The sequence below is a fragment of the Schistocerca gregaria genome, chromosome 5 (genome assembly GCF_023897955.1).
Source record: "Schistocerca gregaria isolate iqSchGreg1 chromosome 5, iqSchGreg1.2, whole genome shotgun sequence".
NCBI lineage: Eukaryota > Metazoa > Arthropoda > Insecta > Orthoptera > Acrididae > Schistocerca > Schistocerca gregaria.
This window is the reverse complement of record NC_064924.1, coordinates 312,953,260-312,971,024: the sequence shown is the minus strand read 5'-3', so window position 1 is coordinate 312,971,024 and position 17,765 is coordinate 312,953,260. Positions and strand designations below refer to the sequence as shown.

At 41.8% G+C, this 17,765-nt stretch overlaps 1 protein-coding gene across 1 annotated transcript in view; it reads right to left on the bottom strand.

The window, feature by feature from the left end:
• Positions 1–17,765, bottom strand: part of LOC126273327 (odorant receptor 47a-like) — a 120,216-nt gene that overhangs the window by 49,004 nt on the left and 53,447 nt on the right. Inside the window, exon 5 of the mRNA XM_049976873.1 lies at positions 14,923–15,022. Within this exon, the coding sequence (XP_049832830.1) occupies positions 14,923–15,022 (100 nt within the window). The remainder of the gene's footprint in view (positions 1–14,922; positions 15,023–17,765) is intronic.

Below are 17,765 nucleotides of genomic sequence, written 5' to 3'. Positions count from 1 at the left end.
GCTAACAGTTACTGTCTTACAGCGTTTCATTGTTGAAGTTATGGTTCCTCAGTTCGTTGTTAGTTGTGTGTGGTGTATTTCTGCCCCTACAGTTAGCGAACAAAAGTTTGAAACAGTTTGTTTTCGTGATAGTTAAATGTGGAAATCAGTGCACCTGATGCTCGGAAAAGAGTAAAGTACACTTAAAACTAAAAAAGTGGTGGAAAATAAAGCTAAATGCAGTATTGCCTACTACGTATGAAAAAGGGCTATATTTTGCGTATTGTACGGTGTGTGAAACAAATATTTCTTCGGGGGCGGGGGGACTGCTCTTGATGGACGTATAGAAAAACGCGAAGGCATGTTGTGTGACACGCTGCAAGACTGAAAAGGCAGAAAACTTTAACTTTATTCTCATTCCAGGACCCAAATGTCAGCAACAAAGTTAATTACGGTACCTGTATGACGAAAACAACAAAACTGAAATTATATTTCTATCGCCAGATCTTTCGGAATTTTAATATTTGTTAACAATTCGTAGCTCATAAGGAAAGAAAGATTATATGTAAACAAAATCGGAGCGTAAAGAATAAGCGATAATAAAACGAAACTAGCAGCCGATCGGCTACGTCTGTGCATTTACTCATTAAGAAGGATATCCCGGGTTAGAATCCGTTTCGGAAATGCTCGCCTGTCTAGGGAACGAAAAAGTGACCCTCTCGGTTCCCACGTCGTTAAGTGCTCTCATTTTCATAAACTTTAGATAGCTACGTATGTAATAAAACAGTTGCACGATAAGAATGCTTCCAAAACTTACGCCTTAAAAATGCAAATAACGGTTAGAACCTGACAGGCAGTAATTTAAAGTAGCTTGATGTTGTTAATTTCCTTTCACTTGCTGAAGGGGTTATAGCATATTTTTTATTACAGATGCAAGAGTAACTCTTGTACCTGACTGAATAGCGTTAAAGGGACACGATAACAGTAACAATGTCAAGTGATATTCCTGCGTTTGGTTTGCTATATAACATTCTTAATATCACGTAAATTGGAGGTGTAGGTGGCGGGGATGGGATAACAACTGCATCGTGACTTTATGCGGAATCAGCAGCAGCGAGTGAAAATAGGTGTCGTACCGGAACTCGAATCCGGGATATCCTGCTTACTATTGCTGCGCCACCCGGATACAGTGTTAATCGCAAATGCGCGGACCATCTCGGCCGACCTACATTCCCACCGGGCGCTACCACTTATCCACAGTCCTCGTCCATGCCCTCCGTGTTCGCTAATTTTAGTTTCCATCTAGAGGTCCAAAGTAAATATGTATCTGCTCTGAGGGTTGTGGATTCACAGACCATCGAAACACCATGATTTCATATTCCTAATATTATTACAGTTAAGTTTGCAAGATCATACGAGTTCCATTGAGCGGACGGAAAAAACTATTTCTTTTGGTTGTACTTATGAAAAAGCAAAGTCTTAGAAAATTTATATCTCTAACACTGATGTGCCAATTATTCTTGTTCTGGCATCAGCACTACATGTATGTAAGTGTACTCAGTGCATCATTTTGCCAGTAATAATTGATCATTACATTTCAGACTTGTTTCCATTCTATAAAACGACAAACCTCTCAGTCCTCCTGTATCAATTACACATAATGCAATTAAGTTCTGGACGTTTAAATTAAGTTGGAAAAGACTTGCTTGGTGGCGCAACGACAGAGCGCCTTAAGCGTTCTATTGTTATTTATGTTGTTATTAAAAATCCAAAAATGAATTTTAATTCCAAGTCCGATTAATTTTTTACGAAATGATTTCATTTGTATGAACGTTACTATGTGCACTACTGGTCATTAAAATTGCTACACCAAGAAGAAATGCAGATGATAAACGGGTATTCATTGGACAAATATATTATACTAGAACTGACATGTGATTACATTTCCACGCAATTTAGGTGCATAGATCCTGAGAAATCAGTACCCAGAACAACCACCTCTGGCCGTAATAACGGCTTTTATGGCGTGTACAGATACAGCTGTCCATGCAGCTTCAACACGATACCACAGTTCATCGAGAGTAGTGACAAGCGTATTGCGACGATCCAGTTGCTCGGCCACCATTGACCAGACGTTTTCAATTGGTGAGAGATCTGGAGAATATGCTGGCCAGGGCAGCAGTCGAACATTTTCTGTATTCAGTAAGGCCCGTACAGGACCTGCAACATGCGGTCGTGCATTATCCTGCTGAAACGCAGGATTTCGCAGGGATGGAATGAAGGGTAGAGCCACGGGTCGTAACACATCTGAAATGTAACGTCCTCTGTTCAAAGTGCCGTCAGTGCGAACAAGAGGTGACCGAGACGTGCAACCAATGGCACCCCATACCATCACGCCGGGTGATACGCCAGTATGGCAATGTCGAATACACGCTTCCAATGTGCGTTCACCGCGATGTCGCCAAACACGGATGCGACCATCATGATACTGTAGTGTCAGTGTCGCCCTAACCGCCGTCTGCTTCACGTCTGGTGTGCAGCGAGCTACCTTAATTTAAATATTAACTGTATTTTTCTTACTTGTCACTTCTTCTTCGGTGTGTTTTTCCTTTTAGGAAGCTTTAATTGTCGAGTGCTAGTAATAGTGTTCCATAGATTTCGTGTTTGTTTTGAGTACAGTCAGAGAGAATCCCTTTAGTCAACCATAGTGCCAGTAGTGCTAGCGTTTGTTTTCAATACAGTCCAGAGACAGGTAGTGCTATTTTCATTGTTTTCTACAAGAAGTGGTTAGCAATCACAGTTTAGTCAATAATCAGCCGTCTTTAGTGAATTACCAGTCTAGTTAAAAGTTGATTAAGTCTCTTCAGTAAATTGATGCCTTAGGATGGATAGGATGTGTGACTGCTGTGAACGGACGCTGGAGGAGCTGGCCACTCTTCGCGAACAGCTGAGCGTGTTGATGGCCGCGGTCAGCCGTCTTCAGGCTGCTGCCTCGGAGTGTAGCGGCAGTGGGGAGTCTGGTGCGTCGCAAGGTACACCCCAGGTGTTACATGCTTTACCCACTGTCCCTGCTGAGCTACCGGGCGTGAGTCGTGCTTCGGTAGCTCAGATGGTAGAGCACTTGCCCGCGAAAGGCAAAGGTCCCGAGTTCGAGTCTCGGTCGGGCACACAGTTTTAATCTGCCAGAAAGCTTCATATCAGCGCACACTCCGCTGCAGGGTGAAAATCTCATTCTGGAGGCTCAGACATGGCAATTGGATGTCTCTATAGGCCCCCAGGCTCAGCAGCTGTTGTGGCTCAGCACCTGAAGAATAATTTGGAAAATATTTCGAGTAGATTTCCCCACCATGTTATAGTTCTGGGTGGAGATTTTAATTTGTCGGATATAGACTGGGAGACTCAAACGTTCATAACGGGTGGCAGGGACAAAGAATCCAGTGAAATATTTTTAAGTGCTTTATCTGAAAACTACCTTGAGCAGTTACAGAGAACCGACTCGTGGCGATAACATATTAGACCTTCTGGTGACAAACAGACCCGAACTATTTGAATCAGTTAATGCAGAACAGGGAATCAGCGATCATAAAGCGGTTACTTCATTGATGATTTCAGCCGTAAATAGAAATATTAAAAAAGGTAGGAAGATTTTTCTGTTCAGCAAAAGTGATAAAAAGCAGATTACAGAGTACCTGACGGCTCAACACAAAAGTTTTGTCTCAAGTACAGATAGTGTTGAGGATCAGAGGACAAAGTTCAAAACCATCGTACAATATGCGTTAGATGAGTATGTGCCAAGCAAGATCGTAAGAGATGGAAAAGAGCCACCGTGGTACAACAACCGAGTTAGAAAACTGCTGCGGAAGCAAAGGGAACTTCACAGCAAACATAAACATAGCCAAGGCCTTGCAGACAAACAAAAATTACGCGAAGCGAAATGTAGTGTGAGGAGGGCTATGCGAGAGGCTTTCAATGAATTCGAAAGTAGTTCTATGTACTGACTTGGCAGAAAATCCTAAGAAATTTTGGTACTATGTCAAAGCGGTAGGTGGATCAAAACAAAATGTCCAGACACTCTGTGACCAAAATGGTACTGAAACAGAGGATGACAGACTAAAGGCCGAATTACTAAATGTCTTCTTCCAAAGCTGTTTCACAGAGGAAGACTGCACTGCGCTTCCTTCTCTAGATTGTCGCACAGTTGACAAAATGGTAGATATCGAAATAGACGACAGAGGGATAGAGAAACAATTAAAATCGCTCAAAAGAGGAAAGGCCGCTGGTCCTGATGGGATACCAGTTCGATTTTACACAGAGTACGCGAAGGAACTTGCCCCCTTCTTGCAGCGGTGTACCGTAGGTCTCTAGAAGAGCGAAGCGTTCCAAAGGATTGGAAGAGGGCACAGGTCATCCCCGTTTTCAAGAAGGGACGTCGAACAGATGTGCAGAACTATAGACCTATATCTCTAACGTCGATCAGTTGTAGAATTTTGGAACACGTATTATGTTCGAGTATAATGTCTTTTCTGGAGACTAGAAATCTACTCTGTAGGAATCAGCATTGGTTTCGAAAAAGACGGTCGTGTGAAACCCAGCTCGCGCTATTCGTCCACGAGACTCAGAGGGCCTTAGACACGGGTTCACAGGTAGATGCCGTGTTTCTTGACTTCCGCAAGGCGTTTGACACAGTTCCCCACAGTCGTTTAATGAACAAAGTAAGAGCATACGGACTATCCGATCAATTGTGTGATTGGATTGAGGAGTTCCTAGATAACAGAACGCAGCATGTCATTCTCAATGGAGAGAAGTCTTCCGAAGTAAGAGTGATTTCAAGTGTGCCGCAGGGGAGTGTCATAGGACCATTGCTATTCACAATATACATAAATGACCTGGTGGATGACATCGGAAGTTCACTGAGGCTTTTTGCAGATGATGCTGTGGTGTATCGAGAGGTTGCAACAATGGAAAATTGTACTGAAATGCAGGAGGATCTGCAGCGAATTGACGCATGGTGCACGGAATGGCAATTGAATCTCAATGTAGACAAGTGTAATGTGATGCGAATACATAGAAAGATAGGTCCCTTATCATTTAGCTACAAAATAGCAGGTCAGCAACTGGATGCAGTTAATTCCATAAATTATCTGGGAGTACGCATTAAGGAGTGATTTAAAATGGAATGATCATATAAAGTTGATCGTCGGTAAAGCAGATGCCAGACTGAGATTCATTGGAAGAATCCTAAGGAAATGCAATCCGACAACAAAGGAAGTAGGTTACAGTACGCTTGTTCGCCCACTGCTTGAATACTGCTCAGCAGTGTGGGATCCGCATCAGATAGGGTTGATAGAAGAGGTAGAGAAGATCCAACGGAGAGCAGCGCGCTTCGTTACAGGATCATTTAGTAATCGCGAAAGCGTTACGGAGATGATAGATAAACTCCAGTGGAAGACTCTGTAAGAGAGACGCTCAGTAGCTCGGTACGGTATTTTGTTTAAGTTTCGAGAACATACCTTCACCGAAGAGTCAAGCAGCATATTGCTCCCTCCTACGTATATCTCACAAAGAGACCATGAGGATAAAATCAGAGAGATTAGAGCCCACACAGAAGCATACCGACAATCCTTCTTTCCACGTACAATACGAGACTGGAATAGAAGGGAGAACCGATAGAGGTACTCAGGGTACCCTCCGCCACACACCGTCAGGTGGCTTGCGGAGTATGGATGTAGATAGATGTAGAACCTGTATCCATCCGAAAAAATGACGTTTTGCCATTCGTGCACCCAGGTTCGTCGTTGAGTACAGCATCGCAGGCGCTCCTGTCTGTTATGCAGGGTAATCGCTGCCATGGTCTCCGAGCTGATAGTCCATGCTGCTGCAAACGTCGCCGAACGGTTCTTGCAGATGGTTATTGTCTTGCAAACCTCCCCATCTGTTGACTCATGGATCGAGACGTGGTTGCACGATCCGTTACAGCCATGCGGATATGTCTGTCATCTCGACTGCTAGTAAAACGAGGCCGTTGGGATCCAGCACGGCGTTCCGTATTATCCTCTTGAACCCACCGATTCCATATTCTGCTAACAGCCATTCGACCTCGACTAACGCGAGCAGCAATGTCGCGATACGATAAACCGCAATCGCAATAGGCTACAATCCGACCTTTATCAGAGTGGGAAACGTGATGGTACGCATTTCTCCTCCTTAACGAGGCATCACAACAACGTTTCACCAGGCAACACCGATCAACTGCTGTTTGTGTATGAGAAATCGGTTGGAAACTTTCCTCATGTCAGCAAGTTGTGGGTGTCGCCACCGGTGCCAACCTTGTGTGAATGCTCTGAAAAGCTAATCATTTGCATATCACAGCATCTTCTTCCTGTCGCTTAAATTTCGCGTCTGTTGCACGTCATCTTCGTGGTGTAGCAATTTGAATGGCCAGTAGTGTACATCGTCAGTCACCAAGAGCACAGTTAACTAACAATCACTTATTGGCTTGAAGCTCATTTTTATTCATTCTGCTAAAGGCAAAGAAGATACGTAAAAAATAATTCGTATTACAACAATTTCAGTTGCAAATGTGGGTAATTGAACTTCAATTTTTTATCGCCTTTGGAGTCTTATGATACTTATAATCTGGGATATTAATCAATTTATTTATACTAAAGAAACCACTTCGGGGTCATTTGTACTGTGTGCCCGCTGGTTGTGCTTGTCAGTAGTTGTTGTTCGTCGTCATGTGGAACTATTGCCATCCTGTGCGATCTTATAGTGGGTGGCGTTCATTGAATAATTTTTGTACAACAGCCATCATTTAGTTAATTTCTTAATCACTACTGCAAATAAGCGCCACATTTGAGCTTGAAAACCTCTTTTATCCGGTGCCCATTGCGTAACTGCTATACAACAGCCATCATCTATATTCTTCTGGGCCCGCTGCGTAGTATATTTATTTATTGTTTGATCCAGCATCAACTGATTACAAAAAGGAATAAAATTATTTTTTGTTCCGGTCTTCTGGATGTTGTATTATTATAATCCCAAGTACGCTGCTAAGTTTCATTGTTTATTTTTAAAGTAGGCCTATTTCAGCTGACTGCCATCAATCAAGTTATGTCTGATTGTTGTGGCATCCATGCAGTAGTTCTGTCACTGTGTATCTACTGGTTAATTACGTTTCTTTGGCGTTACTGGGGTAATAATCGTTGGTTATCACTAGACGGATGATGTTTAGGTCGTAAAAATGCATTGATGCTCCTAAAATAGACTTTTTCAATACCTCATTTAGGCTACATAATACATACAATAGATCCTAAACAGTATTATGCAGGAAAACAACAATATAAAAAAACTGGTTGCATATGAGCACACTGTTATCCATTGAAAACAAGAAAAATGAAAATATACGCAGTTTGATAAAACAGCAAATGTCAAACTGATACCAAACGTTTTAGGTTTTCCAAGGTTATAAGACACTTTTAGCCATATATTGAAATACGTGTAGCATGTAATTAAATAAACGCTCGATAAACCAGTAGTTTCAAATATTCAGGCCAAGGTAAACAACTGAAACCTTTTCTAGATTTTAGAGAGAAAAAAACCATGACGCTTGTCAGTCAGTGTTAATTTAAATGCCGCAAAAGAATGTTCTACATCAATTGATACGAGAGGGGCTTACTCCACTTTCGGCACATTTTGCAAGGGAGCTGGATTTTTCGCCAAGTGTGTATGCTGCAACGCATAAGTCCCTTAGGGCGGTGTTCTGCAATTTTTTTGAATTTTTGCCCATATATTTTCTTTTTAAGTTCTTCTAGTAAAGAAAAGTTCTCTTAAATAGGCCTCCCTGAGCAGATTAACTAGGGAATAATTCTTGCCGTAGATGTGTAATTGGCTGTAATATGAGCCAAGTCACTTGGATTGAGAGATCTCTGAGTAATTGTTTCGCTGGAGTTACAGTGGCCGGACCCTCCCGTAGATCAGTTACCTTCTGGAATGATGGAAGATGCTTACTATAGCATTCCGTTGTTGCTAACGACGTGCCCCAGAGAGTAATAACTAGTTCAGGTGGCAATTGGAGATTGTCCTTTGAATGCTTCTAACCTTGATAGTTCTTTATCAAAAACTTGCTTTAGCGTGAAGATTCCTTTATTTCCCTTTGAGAATTCTAGCTTTGAAACTTCCTGGCAGATTTTAAAGCTATGCCGGACACAGACAGTCGAACTTAGGACCTTTGCCGTTCGCGGACAAATGCTCTACAAACTGCCAGGAAGTTTCATATCAGCGCTCACTCTGCTCCAGAGTGAAAGTTTCATTCCGAATTATAGCTATTCTTGCTCAGCTATACGATTGATACAATTTGCTACATAAGTTACAAAACGCATCTAAGGGTAGAATACTTTATGCATTTTAAAAGCTGCAGCCGTATATGCAGCGGCATATGTGAAGGCCAGAAGCACCTTGTTTTCGTCCACCTCATTTGGGTATAGCTAACGTGACCTTACATCCAGCTTTGGGCGGGACAGTCCCGTTTTCATGCCGTCTGTCATGTTGTCCCCAGCCAGAGCAGAAATATCCCATTTTTGCAAACAGACCAAACGATAACTGATTAGACGTTCCCTCTATCCGTTTATATCCGTTGCATTCGAAAGGCTTATGGAAGCGAGAGCGAGTAACATGCGCGATCGAGACATGTGGCACTCAACTCAGCCAGCAATCACATCGCGCGAGTGTGAACTTGACGTGCGTAAATACAGGGTGTACATAAAGCCCGGGAACACTTCCAATTACTTAATGCACAAGAGCTAAACGTTGTACAGATGTCATTCATATTGCATTTTGAAGAGAAACTCTGAAAGTTTTGTTTTACAAACATTCGATATGCGAACCATGAGTGACACGGCAGATGTCATTATGGTAATCGAATTCTTGCCACACCCGTCCCAGCATGGCATCGTCGACTGTGGCAGTCGCTTCCCGTATTCTCTCCCGGAGCTGTGGTACATCACGTGGTAGAGGCGGCATATACACCAGATCCTTAATGTGTTCCCACAGAAAAAAGTCACACGGAGTGAGATGTGATATTTTTGTCGAACTCCAACACACAGAAAGCTCGCTCCGCACCTAAACTCGCCATGTTTGCGACTAGCGCTGACTGTCGGCAAATTACCAAACTACGCCGTGGCGGTTTACATGAAAAAAAAAAATCAGGGTTACTCTTCAAATTGTCATATGTATGATATCTGTACAATGTTTGGTTCTTGTGCAATAAATAATTAAAAGTGTTCCCGGACTTTAAATCCTCCCTGTAATATTTAGTTTTAGCTCGTACTGGAGTGTTAGGGCGCTTGTGCACAATCAAAAAAAAAACATTCAACGTTTCGTGTTTGTAACATTACAAAAATGCCTAAACGCAAGTGCGCCTTTAATATTACTGTTCTTTGCAAAATAAGTATACATTTATACAACAAAGGACTGGTGCATCAGAGGTGACGTGTGAAAAGTGTCGTACTGATTTAAGTGTTGCTCATGATAGTACTAGCGATATCGAGAAATATTTAAAATCGGAAAAATATAGGCTTTCCGATCAAGCTGTTGTTTCCAGCCCGTCAATGCTTGCTGTTTTTTCCAAAAGAACCGATATTCCGGCTTTGAAGAATTTTGATGTAGGTGCAGCGGAAGAAGTTGCATGGGCGTATCAAACGATTCAAGAAAACCACAGCTTTCGCTCAAATGACTGTGCCTCTAATTTAATTCAAACATGTTTTGAGAAAAAAATAGATGTGCTTCTATAAAATCTCAGGCTATTGTAGTAGATGTGCTGTGCTGGATGAACTGACAGAGCATCTTCGTGAAGCGCACTGCATATCTTTATTAACACATGCTTCAGATCATGGCTCAGTAAAAATATTCCTGTTTTGATTCGCTATTTTTTTGTTTATGAAGGTGTGAAAGTCAAGATTTTAGAGTTTCGAGAGCACCCTGCTGAAACATCGGACATTGTTGTCGATTATTTCAAGGAGATTTTCATCGTGCAATGATTTAAATAAGAAAATTGTAGCATTTTGTGGAGACAATACTAACTGCAATTTTGCAGGAGAGAAAAAGGGAGTAATAATGTTTACGGAAAATTGAACCCATCACTCGGCAGGCAACTCATTGGTATTCGATGTCGAGCGCATATACTTCACAACGCGGTTAAAACAGCTTCAGATTGTCTCCAGGGGGACTTCGGATGTATCATTGTGAAAATTTACTTTTTTTTTTTTTACAGCTACAGCGTTCGAGTGGAAGCTCTCGAAGAGTTCTGTGATTCCAATGACACAGAGCACCTGAAACTGCTGGGCTACAGCAAAACAAGGTAGCTCCCATAATGCCGGAACTTGAAAAAATTTTTAAAATATTTCAGCCCTTAAAAAGGCATTTTCGGAGCATCGATAAAAGCTCAAATATTTTAAAAACATTTTTCTAAAATCCCACCTCTGAATTATGATTATAATTTTCGCATGCACAGGCAGTGAGTTTCCATCAAACTGTGTGTTAAAAATTTAAGCATAATGTCTCCGAGATAACTTGGCACATAGAGAGAGTTCTCTTTTTCTTCCTCACACCGCCCGTGATCTAATAACAAAATTACAAGAAACTGAGGCTGTTGTTCAGAGCGTAGAAGTTGCGGCGGCTGAATTTTGTAAGACTAGCAAAGAATACTTGATTCTGTGGTGTCAGTTTAGTGGAAACTTAGAAGTGCTTGAACGGTTAAGTTTGGCAGAACTACCTACATGGGAAGAAGAAATACACAATGTGACAGATTTGCTGATTACAAAAGATTTCTTAGCAGCGACCAACATATGGACGTATTCAGTGAGTTTTCGCTTGTTTCGAACTATGTCACACATGAAAAAATATCTAGCTGCAACCGCTAAAAACGTTGCTACTGAAGACCATCGGGTGGAGTTGTTAACACATTTTCTTGACAGCGATCTGAACTGTACCGAATTTCGTACAATTATTCAATACATTTTATGTTTGCCTGGAAGTAACGCACCAGTTGAAAGAGTGTTTTACTCTAACAAATAAGACATGGGCAAGTGACTAATCACAGTTACATGTGGCAGTTTTGAAATTATGGGTTAAGCTCCAATTCTATTTGAAAACTGGACCCGACATTTAGAAACTGATTTCCCTCGCTGACAAATATAAATGAAATGCCTTTGCAACTGCAATTTAATATTGATTACTTCAAATCATACACTCCTGGAAATTGAAATAAGAACACCGTGAATTCATTGTCCCAGGAAGGGGAAACTTTATTGACACATTCCTGGGGTCAGATACATCACATGATCACACTGACAGAACCACAGGCACATAGACACAGGCAACAGAGCATGCACAATGTCGGCACTAGTACAGTGTATATCCACCTTTCGCAGCAATGCAGGCTGCTATTCTCCCATGGAGACGATCGTAGAGATGCTGGATGTAGTCCTGTGGAACGGCTTGCCATGCCATTTCCACCTGGCGCCTCAGTTGGACCAGCGTTCGTGCTGGACGTGCAGACCGCGTGAGACGACGCTTCATCCAGTCCCAAACATGCTCAATGGGGGACAGATCCGGAGATCTTGCTGGCCAGGGTAGTTGACTTACACCTTCTAGAGCACGTTGGGTGGCACGGGATACATGCGGACGTGCATTGTCCTGTTGGAACAGCAAGTTCCCTTGCCGGTCTAGGAATGGTAGAACGATGGGTTCGATGACGGTTTGGATGTACCGTGCACTATCCAGTGTCCCCTCGACGATCACCAGAGGTGTACGGCCAGTGTAGGAGATCGCTCCCCACACCATGATGCCGGGTGTTGGCCCTGTGTGCCTCGGTCGTATGCAGTCCTGATTGTGGCGCTCACCTGCACGGCGCCAAACACGCATACGACCATCATTGGCACCAAGGCAGAAGCGACTCTCATCGCTGAAGACAACACGTCTCCATTCGTCCCTCGATTCACGCCTGTCGCGACACCACTGGAGGCGGGCTGCACGATGTTGGGGCGTGAGCGGAAGACGGCCTAACGGTGTGCGGGACCGTAGCCCAGCTTCATGGAGACGGTTGCGAATGGTCCTCGCCGATACCCCAGGAGCAACAGTGTCCCTAATTTGCTGGGAAGTGGCGGTGCGGTCCCCTACGGCACTGCATAGGATCCTACGGTCTTGGCGTGCATCCGCGCGTCGCTGCGGTCCGGTCCCATGTCGACGGGCACTTGCACCTTCCGCCGACCACTGGCGACAACATCGATGTACTGTGGAGACCTCACGCCCCACGTGTTGAGCAATTCGACGGTACGTCCACCCCGCCTCCCGCATGCCCACTATACGCCCTCGCTCAAAGTCCGTCAACTGCACATACGGTTCACGTCCACGCTGTCGCGGCATGCTAGCAGTGTTAAAGACTGCGATGGAGCTCCGTATGCCACGGCAAACTGGCTGACACTGACGGCGGCGGTGCACAAATGCTGCGCAGCTAGCGCCATTCGACGGCCAACACCGCGGTTCCTGGTGTGTCCACTGTGCCGTGCGTGTGATCATTGCTTGTACAGCCCTCTCGCAGTGTCCGGAGCAAGTATGGTGGGTCTGACACACCGGTGTCAATGTGTTCTTTTTTCCATTTCCAGGAGTGTATATAATTACTACATTGTTATCATATCTGATATCTGGATGAATTATAAACAGTAAAATAAGTTTTTTCCTAAATTCTGCAAGCCCCCCGCTCTGGCAAAAATAAATAAATAAATGGTCACGTTAGGTATGCTATACCTTCGTCAGCCCATTGTTGACAAAGTGTGCAATTGTTTCTTGGTTAGTTTTTTGGAATTGTTTTGAACGAATCAAATAAGCCCTGGAAGTGCATCTGGGTCCAACTTGCAAACAATCAGATTTGCAATGTACCTGCTAAGACTGTCATTAATTTTATCAGCAGAGGTCCATATTTAAGATTCCCTAATATCTTCCCGGATTTTGTGCACTGCGTCATCGTAAGTTGAATCCACATAATGTTTACGCAACGCTGACTCTGCAGGAACAGACTCATGACAGTACTTGTTAAGAAAACTGTTGGAAACTGGACTTCCTAGTTTTCAAAAAGGGGTATTTGCTGCCCAAATAGCATGACGCATATCACTGCAGAATCAGTTCTTTTTGGTGGATTCACCAGATGTCTCTATTAAAAGCGTTTGCTTCAGTTTTGATATGCCTGAACATTTGCCGTAAGTAACATTCCATCTGCATGCTGAGTTAAGTAGGGCTCTTTATCAATGGAAACCGAATGTACGAAAGAAAGAAGGTGCTATATAGAAGTGTGTCTAAAAATACTTGGTATTTTTAACGGTCAACGGTAACTAATTTTAGCAAAATAAAAAATAAAATAAACTTACAACGCGGTTTAGCAGTTTTAGTTTTCTAACCATCCTGTATTGAACAGATTTTTGCTACAACACAAAACTTAAAAAAACCGAAACTTGGCGTGTCATTAAAAAAAATTATGCTTTGTCCTGTAGGTACGACGTTTTCTGATTACTTACGTTTCTTTTATACTATCAAAACTGAAGTCAGCAATGTGGAAATTGTAATAAAAGTGTTCAACTGAGTCCCAGTGTCTCTTACTATATTTTTAAATAAAATTTACAAAATAATCTGCTTCACAAATGCTCTGGTGTCGAAAGATGTGGGAAGAAATTCGCAATACTGAATTGGCAGGAAGAAGTAAAAAGCATAAAAAATTTAATAAATGACCGCTTTGTTACTTGCTTGGCAGAAAAATATTTTTTCCTCCTGTGGTACTGTATGTAATTTTCTTAGCACAACCTTACACCACATGACTTGGAACTAGCTGTTTACTTTTGTTGAACTAGTTTCTCCCACTGGAAGTAGAATAGATTTTGGACAATGACACTTCATACGTCCATCGATACGCTACGTACTACACATTAGTTTGGCGGCTTGATAGCAAACATTTGCCTCGCTTTCCTACAGTGAGAGTCCGTGTATAACAAAAGAGAAAGGCGAGTTTTTTTTTTTTCTTTTTTCTTTTACTAGGCAGCTTTAACCTTCCCCTGTCAATACGATTTTTTTTTTCATGTGAGGCCAGTTCAAAGCATATTCTTTGTAGAGACAGGCAGCTAGTCAGGATTCTATGCCCCACAGATTATTTTTTTTTTCAATTTTCGCCTTCAGTTCTCCTATCTTCAATTCTTGTACGCAATTGTAATCTTCTGGAAATACATTTATTTTGTTTCATTAAGATATAGGTAGTATTTATGATTTTAAAGCTAAAATAAACAAAAATAAGCATTAGCTTCGAAATGGGACGTTTTAGGTGCTGTAAAAATAACGGTTACGAGTTTAATTACTAATGAAACGCGGAAGTACAAGTTTATTTGCAACTAGGAACTCAGGAAAAGAATAGGGTCTAAGCTAAATGTCCACGTTCTAATAATTACGCATACATCCTCTGCACACCATAGTATTAAAACAAAGACTTTTTGAATTTTTTGTGACTTTTACCGCTGTGCTGCAGCCTAGTCACTCGCTGCTCAAATGATCCTGCAGTGGTAATGAGCCCGCGGAGAACAGCAAACTGCATGTGATAATACTAATACCAAGTGCCATCATTGATGTACACTTTTAATAATCATCTTGAAAATTTCACGCGAGCATAAAGAAAGTATTCTCAACACAATAATTTGTCATGTGTGAACTAAATATTCAGTGTGTTAGCTAATGATGAGCAATAGTGAACACGACACTTTATCAAAGAAGCACTAGACGGTTTTGAAAAACGAAGCCTTAGATGATTGGAAGCTTGCAAATGTTTCCAGATTTCGCTGCTTTGTGAATGTTAAAAATAACTCAAAAATAAATTTGGGTATTTATAAAAAATAGTGTAAGATAGCTTACTGTTGTGGCCATGAAAGCGATCATGCACATGCGGATTGTATTCTCGAAGCACTGGAGGAAGAAGCTGGGACCTGCGCATGAATTGAGCTCTTGGATTGTGCTGTAACACACAAAGAAGGCCATTGAAATTTTTATTTTGGAAGCATTACTACACATCAGTTTACAACGCTGCACAACTGTTTGACATGTCACTATTCAGCATTTGCTGTTTGTTTTATACGTTTATCTTCAGTTTCATCACTCTAGATCACATAGCACTTTATACATTTTCTTTCTTTGTTGCTATTTAAGTTTCCAGGTTTTTTTCCCCGATATTGCTTCTAACCTCAATTTATTTTTTCCTGTGTTCTTTCTCTTCGTAGCATCTTAGCTCATTAACATTGTAACCGTTAAAATATCCTAGTTATATTAGTTATTTACGACCTTTGAACTCCTTTCTTATTATAGTGCTTCAGGCTGTTGTTGACTTAACGTCGGCAGAAATGCCAGATATACTTCTATTGTTTAGTCAGTTATTTATCCGAGGGAGATGGTAAGAAATAATAAACTTTTGCTTTGTCACTACTTTTGATATTCTCTGCGTATTTCAATACATCTCTTGACTATTTACTGTTCCTCTCCCCTCTTCTTTTCCATGGCAATCTTCATTTTTCTTACACTCATTCTACCAAGTGTGAGGGGCATTCAAAAAGCAACGTAAGACCTTTTTTTTCTGAATGCAGATTGGTTTTATTTGGGATTCCAACACACTGTATTATTCCGCACTCTTTTGGCTACAAAACTATAGTTTTCAGCATAATCTCCATTAAGTGCGACTGCCTTACGCCACCTTACTGGAACGGCACGTATGCCCGCATGCTACCACTCTACTGGTCGACGTCAGAGCCAACATCTTGTTGCCTCAGTAACGCATCATCACCCATCATCACCCATCCCCATCATCCACGTACTGCTTCCCGTGGAGCGCATCCTTCATTGGGCCAAACAGATGGAAGTCGGAAGGTGCGAGATTCGGCTGTAGGCTGGATGAGAAAGAACAACTCAATGAAGTTTTGTGAGGTCTTCTTCGGTGCGAAAACTTACGTGAGACATTGCGTTGTCCGAATACTTTGGAGGAGTCACAACTGTGTGCGGCCGGCCGGCACACGGGAGATCGAACAGGACTGCACGACCTTAATGCGATGATAGACGCCACGCCCAACGACTCACCGTGCTTTTGTTTATTGCCATTTGCAAGTGCCTTTGAACATCTGCGATTCCTCGGTTTTCCGAAAAAAGAAACTCGATGACAGCTTTCTGCTTGGAACACATCTCCCTTACAGGCACCATTTTGAAGGCTACGTATAGCGACACCACCTATCGAAATTTCATGAAACTATAGGAGCTGAAGCGGAATACTCAACGATGTCCCACAAAAGATTCCGCATTTTCTCAACCGAAACTAGCCGAGGAAAGAAATACGTTGCATTACGTACTGAACGCCCCTCGTATTTCTCGTTTATCTACTTTGTAATCCAAACTATCAAAAACTGGTCGACATTTAAACATCTAAAACTTACAATTGAAGTAATCCGTGCTTTACACTTTACCAAGTCATACATTTCCACATAGCCTTATTTTTCTTTTAATAATCGTGAAGTACACTGCTGGCCATTAAAACCTGCAACATCATGAAGCAGCCGGCACACACGTCTAATTGCCTTGAAGAGTACTACATGCTTGCTCATACAGATGATTATCATTTGAGTGTAATTGCATCAAGTAGATAGGGGTAACGTCCACTTTAGTCTGTACAAAGTGAAAGATTACGCACTAGGTTTCTTATTCAGAAATCGTACTCTAAAGTTGCTTGCTTGCAAGGAGTTCATGTTATGCCTTAGATAAGAAGTACAAACGTGTACATGTACGTGGAGGAATTCGATAGCTGCGAGATCGTGGGCTATTGAGGCTATCCGTTAATGAAGCTGTCAGTTGCTCATAAAGGAGTTCATTATTCAGCAACAAAAAACTTTGATCATTTGCCCAACAACATAAAGTGTCTGGCACGTAGCAGACCAAGTTTTAAATCTAGCTTAAAATCATTTCTTTTGGACAATATACTCGCCAATAAAAAGAAGAAGTTAACACAACTAATCGAAATATCCATACCCAATGCAACAAATATACAGTAGAAAACAGGAGAAAAATTGAAAAATACATCCAACTGGCTGAGGAAGTCAAGGATATGTGGCATCAGGATAAAGTTGACTTTGTACCAATTATACTACAGGAGTCATATCAAACAATATCCACCAGTACATCAACGCAATACAGCTACATCCAAACGTATATATACAACTACAGAAATCTGTAATCATTGATACATGTTCAATTACATGAAAGTTCCTAAATGCAATGTAACATAAAGGAAGTCACGCTTGATCAAGGTCCGCGTCACTTTCCATTATTAACCAGACATAACGTCTGAGAAAGGAATATAAATAATAATAAAATTGTACCTCTAAATGTAGTTGCACGTGTAGAACCAAAAATTTCAGTAATATTAATATTAGCACTATTCATGTGTGTATATATATCTTGTAATCTGACTTGTTCCACACCATATCGATAAAATAATCGTAAAAATGATCTACGGAACATATAACTAAACTAAACTACGCTTTTTCACTATGTGATGTCGCTGCTTCCACTGATCGGGATCCCACGACTGTCACGCGAATAAGGGACTGATGGGTTCAGAAAGCCCATACTTAATGTTAAGCAGGATCCCAATAACCCCACACGACTAGTATACGAATATACAGACATATTGCCCGATTGGCTGTGTAGCATCATAAAGCCAT